General features: G+C 42.6%; 1 protein-coding gene across 1 annotated transcript in view; it reads left to right on the top strand.

Moving 5' to 3' along the window:
* The window catches only part of LOC112080378 (neoverrucotoxin subunit alpha-like), an 8,669-nt gene extending 3,997 nt beyond the window's left edge, over window positions 1-4,672 (top strand). Inside the window, exons 3-5 of the mRNA XM_024146111.2 lie at window positions 3,041-3,214; window positions 3,389-3,435; window positions 4,004-4,672. Coding sequence (XP_024001879.2) covers window positions 3,041-3,214; window positions 3,389-3,435; window positions 4,004-4,557 — 775 coding nt within the window. The 3' untranslated portion in view covers window positions 4,558-4,672. The remainder of the gene's footprint in view (window positions 1-3,040; window positions 3,215-3,388; window positions 3,436-4,003) is intronic.
* The last annotated feature ends 1,426 nt before the right edge of the window (window positions 4,673-6,098 follow it).

Here is a 6,098-nt window from a genome sequence, read left to right as displayed (position 1 = left end):
GGATCCGTTTCGGGAAAGTCATATTCCTGGTAGGAACGATGATGAGTTGACGTTAATCGTATATTCAGTAGTTCCTCCCGACTGTATGTAATGAAACCTAAGATTACCCGGGGTACCGATGTAAGAAATAACACGTAAAAAAACAAAATACTGCATATTTTCCAAGGAACACAAAGCGAGGCAGCCATCTCTTTTCGGCGCCGGATGTAGGGGTGTTAGTGTTTAGAAACATGTTATCTACTCCCTTAGAAAGAAAATTACTCCAGTTATCATCCACCATTCAGTTACTATTGGGCAAAACATAACCCAAAACACAACCAAATCAAGCTTGATGTAGTCATTGTGTGCAAGGAATATGGGACAAAGCACTAAACTTTTGACTACTTTAATACTGTCACGCCCTGACCTTAGAGAGCTTTTTATGTCTTTATTTTGGTTTGGTCAGGGTGTGATTTTGGTGGGCATGCTATGTTCATTTTTCTATGTTTTGTATTTCTGTGTTTTGGCCGGGTTTGGTTCTCAATCAGGGACAGCTGTCTATCATTGTCTCTGATTGGGAACCATACTTAGGCAGCCTTTTCCCACCTGTGTTTTGTGGGTAGTTATTTTCTGTTTTGTGTTTCTGCACCTGACAGAACAGTTTGTTGTCGTTTTGCTCTTTGTTATTTTTGTTCTAGTGTTCAGTTTTAATAAAAATCATGAACACTTACCACGCTGTGCTTTGGTCCGATCCTTCTTCATGCAACGATGACCGTGACAGAACTACCCACCACCAAAGGACCAAGCAGCGTGGTAAGGAGGAGCAGCGTGGCCAGGAGTATGAGACAACCTGGGAGGAGGTAGAGAAATGGGCGGTCGACCCAGGGAGAGTGCCAGAGCCCGCCTGGGATTCTATGGAGGAATGCGAAGAGGGATACCGGAGGATGGAGTCGGCGAGACAAACACGGCTGGCAAGGAAGCCAGAGAGGCAGCCCCCCCCCCCAATAAATTGGGGGGGGAGGCACACGGGGAGTGTGGCAGAGTCAGGTTGGAGACCTGAGCCAACTCCCCGTGCTTACCGTGGCGGGCGTCGTACTGGTCAGGCACCGTGTTATGCGGTGGAGCTCACGGTGTCTCCAGTACGCGTTCTTAGCCCGGTGCGCTATACATCCCAGCTCCCCGCATCTGCCGGGCTAGGGTGAGCATCCAGCCAGGACGGATTGTGCCAGCCCTGCTCTCCAGACCTCCAGTGATGATCCACGGCACGAGGCCTCCAATGAGGGCCTCCAGCGACGACGCTCTCCAGTCCGGAGCCTCCAGCGACGACGTCCTTCAGTCCAGAGCCTCCAGCGACGACGGTCGCCAGTCCGGGGCCCGCAGCGATGGCGGTCGCCAGTCCGGGGCCCGCAACGAGGGTCCCCAGTCCGGTGTCAGCGGCGAGGGTCCCCACACCTGAGGCGCCACCTAAGCGGGGTGAGCCAGAAGTGGAGCGGGGTCTACGTCCCGCACCAGAGCCGCCACCGAGGATAGATGCCCACCAGACCCTCCGCTATAGGTTCAGGTTTTGCGGCCGGAGTCATTTTTCTATGTTTTGTATTTCTGTGTTTTGGTCGGGTATGGTTCTCAATCAGGGACAGCTGTCTATCGTTGTCTCTGATTGGGAACCATACTTAGGCAGCCTTTTCCCACCTGTGTTTTGTGGGTAGTTATTTTCTGTTTTGTGTTTCTGCACCTGACAGAAAAGTTTGTTGTCGTTTTGCTCTTTGTTATTTTTGTTCTAGTGTTCAGTTTTAATAAAAATCATGAACACTTACCACGCTGCGCTTTGTTCCGATCCTTCTTCATCAGACGACCGTTACAAATACACTATACGTGAATTGGTCAGAATACTTAAGAAGATACATAAAGTGCTTTCATTTCTAAATGGTGAAAGAGATATGTATGAAAATACCCTCAAATAAAAGGTGACATAATATACTGTCACATCATATGAAACATTTGATCTAAAATGCTGGAGTATAGAGACATGTTTAAAATGTTAGCTTCACTGTCAAAATAGGAATGATGTGGGCTGTATACTGAATACAATTTACGTATCTAGTTCTCCCATTTGAAGAAGTTGTAATTATTTAGACAAATTCACTTATATTGTATTAAAATAGTCAAAAGTTTAGTGTTTGGTCCCATTTTCCTTGCCTGCAGTGATAACATCAAGCTTGTGACTCTACCAACTTGTTGAATGCATTTGCAGTTTGTTTTGGTTGTTTTGGATTATGTTTTTCTCAATAGAAACTGAATGGTGAGTAATATCCTGTGTCATTTTGGAGTCACTTCACTTGTATTGTAAGTAAGAATAGAAAATGTTTCTGAACACTTCTACATTCATGTGGATACTACCATGATTATGAATAATCATGAATTAATTGTGAATGATGATGAATGAGAACTTTACAGAGACACAGCCCCCTATGTTATTTGTAATGGTGAGATGTTAGCTGTTTTGTTGTAGCCTCTGTAACCTTCTCGCTCATTTTTCATGATTGATTCCCTATTTTTCTTAATTATAGCATCATCAGGATTATTTTTGTAGTGTCTAGAAACATGTTATCTACTCACTTAGACAGAAGATTAATCCAGTCATCATCCACCATTCAGTTACTATTGGCCAAAACATAACCCCAAACACAACCAAAACAAACTGCTAATGCAGCCAACGAGTGTGGGACCAAATACTATACTTTTGACTACTTTAATACACTATGAGTGAATTGGTCAGAATACTTATGACTTATTCAAATGGGGAGAGTAGATACATAAAGTGCTTTCATTCTGAAACGGTTAAATAGATATGTATGACAATACCGTCAAATAAAAGGTGACATATGTGTACCTCATATTTTTCTCTCTACAGGCAATACTTTGATAATTTGTCATTTGTAATATTATATACATTTATGAATAGATATGGCAGGTTTCAGGACACTGATATATCTGAATATGTTGAAGATTTTCACCACCAATGAATAGCAGTGTGAATTTAAAATGATTTTACTCTTTGCAGGCTGTCAGGCTGTCTAGTCACAGAGGAAGGCTGTGCTTCTCTGATCTCAGCTCTGAAGTCAAACCCCTCACACCTGAGAGAGCTGGACCTGAGCTACAATCACCCAGGAGACTCAGGAGTCAGACTGCTCTCTGCTGGACTGGAGGATCCACAATGGAGACTGGAGAAACTCAAGTATGTAGAGGGTTTATGTCAATGTTCATATCAGACATGTTTTAGTTATCAGGCTAGTTAAGCCAAACATTCTTACCACCACTTGGACAAAGTTATATGCTGTGTGCGTGCGTGCGTGCGTGCGTGTTAACATGTATCACTCAATGAATGTCTGTTCTGCTTACCTCTACACAGTGTGGAATATGGTGGAGAGTACACAATGAAACCTGGGCTTAGAAAATGTGAGTGTTGACTGCTGTGAAGAATATGACTAAGAATAAGTTTTAATTCAAGATAAGTCAAAGACCACCATCATTACTTACTTGGTCATATTAAATATCAGCTGTAGTTCTACAGAAGCAGAAATCAGAAAAAGTGTAGAAAGAGTTGCTTTGACAATATGTTTGTCTGTGTATGTGTGTGGGTATTTGTGCTGACATCAGAAGTGTGGTGTGTGTGTGTTGTGGTGGTGGTGTGTGTGTTGTGTGTGTGTGTGTGTGTGTGTGTGTGTGTGTGTGTGTGTGTGTGTGTGTGTGTGTGTGTGTGTGTGTGTGTGTGTGTTGTGGTGTGTGTGTGTGTGTGTGTGTGTTCATACAGGTGTGTGTGAGTGTGTGTAATTAATGGGAATAAATGTGTTTTATATTACATACCAGTATAACATATAATCATTCAACAAGTCTCAAGTTACATGAACTTCTTCTTTTGAAACCTAGAAACATCTACATTAAATTAATTAGTGAAAAGTGAGTTAACATTCTAATGTGAATGATGATGATGATTTCTAATATTGTGTCTGTTTTCACCCATCAGATGCCTGTGATCTCACACTGGACCCAAACACAGTACACAAACACCTCTCTCTGTCTGAGGAGAACACAAAGGTGACATGGAGGATAGAGAAGCAGCTGTATCCTGATCACCCAGAGAGATTTGACTACTGGAGCCAGGTGCTGTGTAGAGAGGGTCTGACTGGGCGCTGTTACTGGGAGGTAGAGTGGAGTGGGAGAGAAGCTAATTTAGGAGTGACATATAAAGGAATCAACAGGAAAGGAAGGGTTAAGGACTGTGGGCTTGGATCCAATGACAAGTCCTGGAGTCTGTTCTGCTCTGACAACAGTTACTCTGCCTGTCACAATAATAATCCCACTACCATAGACGTTCCCTCCTCCAGCTCCCACAGAGTAGGAGTGTATCTGGACTGGCCAGCCGGCACTCTGTCCTTCTACAGAGTCTCCTCTGACACACTGACCCACCTGCACACTTTCTACACCACATTCACTGAGCCCCTCTATCCAGGGTTTAATGTTTGGGATGAATCTTCAGTGTCCCTGTGTCAGGTGGTCCCTGTGTCAAACACAACATGATGTTTGACTCTAACCATGTGTTTTATGTTTGATCAGAATATGATGTTTAAATACGTGGAATAACACACCAGTTTGGACCAGTTTCTTCCTGTAAATAATAACCATGGTAACTCTGTGTCTGTCTCTTTCTATGATCCTGAACCCTGGGAGAACGGTTCAGATGCACCACACACACACACACATACTGGACACACACTCACACACATACTGGACACACACTCACACACATACTGGACACACACTCACACACAAGAAAGTTAAGCAAAGTTGCTATTACTCAAAAAGGTTTTTGGAAATTTTCTTGTGCTAATACGTTTCTCTTTAAGCAAAAAGTTAGGAAGAAATTTGATATTTGAAAAGAAAGTTTGGGATATGTTCTTAATTCCAAGATGGCTAAACCCTCGTCTTAATCTCAGGGCAGTGAGAGGAAACAGCTCATGAAAGCAATTGAACATGTTTAATTCACTCACAAACTTAATCTGAAGTTTCAGTGTTAATTATTTTATTTATTTTTATTTTATTTTCTAGTAACAAACTTGTGTTACTCGACACTGTATGCTTTTGGGTCTTCTCCTAAAACGTGATAGACTGCTTACAGGGTAAAGGCGTCAACAGAACAAAAATATCGGCAACAGTACTGTTTGTCCATTTTGAGACGCCATAACCTCCTCAAAATAGTCAGATTTGTTCTAAGATACTGTAACTCAAGAAATATGTCATTCATTTTGAATTTTTTTCAGAGGAGATCTTAGTCATGCAATTGTCCATCTAAAGATGTTTGGTGCAGTATTTCTCAATGAAAACTCTTGCATGAAAATGAGTCATCTCTCGTTGAATGACAACAAAGACTTTATTGAAAAATCCCTACTGTTGACCAATCACCAACGAAGAGGCGTTAGACTTCGGCTCAAAACTTCTGCTTGCATCCAGAAAAATGTTGTGCCTGAACAGCCTAAAAAACCTTCACCAACGTCCAAAACAAACAACGTCACAAAATGTCATCATAATATATGCACAAACTCTTCCGAACTGTTTTGGCTGGGAAGCATGCGGACGCCTTAAGAAAGCCAAGTCAACATTTTATAGTTTGGGTGAATACCTTTAAAAGTGAAATCTCTGTATCAGAATCTCCATACTGTTGTGATTCGTTACTTGAGAAATGAGACCAAGTTGAGACGCTGGACGAGGTGGATAAGGTATAGTAAAGAGTTTATTTGGAGGTAAAGATATCTGAGCAAAGCGTGCACGGACTCGTTCATTTTAGCTCAGAAGGAACTAGCAGAAGCGAGTCCCGAAACATATTGTGCAGTACATTTTTACAGTGAATGACGTAGGTAGATTCTGGTATTTCGTGCTCCTGACTGGTCGTTGTAAGTGGAGGCCGTCCCTCCACGCTGGTGTCAATGCCTCATTGGTTTCTTGCACTGTTCTTTTGTCTTGGAAACCCAGCCTGAAACAAGGGTGTGTGTGTGTGTGTGTGTGTGTGCGTGTGCGTGTGCGTGTCTGTATAATGGCATGCCTGCCTTATCAGTGGTAATAAA

The sequence above is a fragment of the Salvelinus sp. IW2-2015 genome, unplaced genomic scaffold, assembly GCF_002910315.2.
Source record: "Salvelinus sp. IW2-2015 unplaced genomic scaffold, ASM291031v2 Un_scaffold16299, whole genome shotgun sequence".
In the NCBI taxonomy this organism is placed as follows: domain Eukaryota; kingdom Metazoa; phylum Chordata; class Actinopteri; order Salmoniformes; family Salmonidae; genus Salvelinus; species Salvelinus sp. IW2-2015.
Note: the sequence above shows the minus strand (reverse complement) of the source record. Positions and strands in the feature narration are given on the sequence as shown.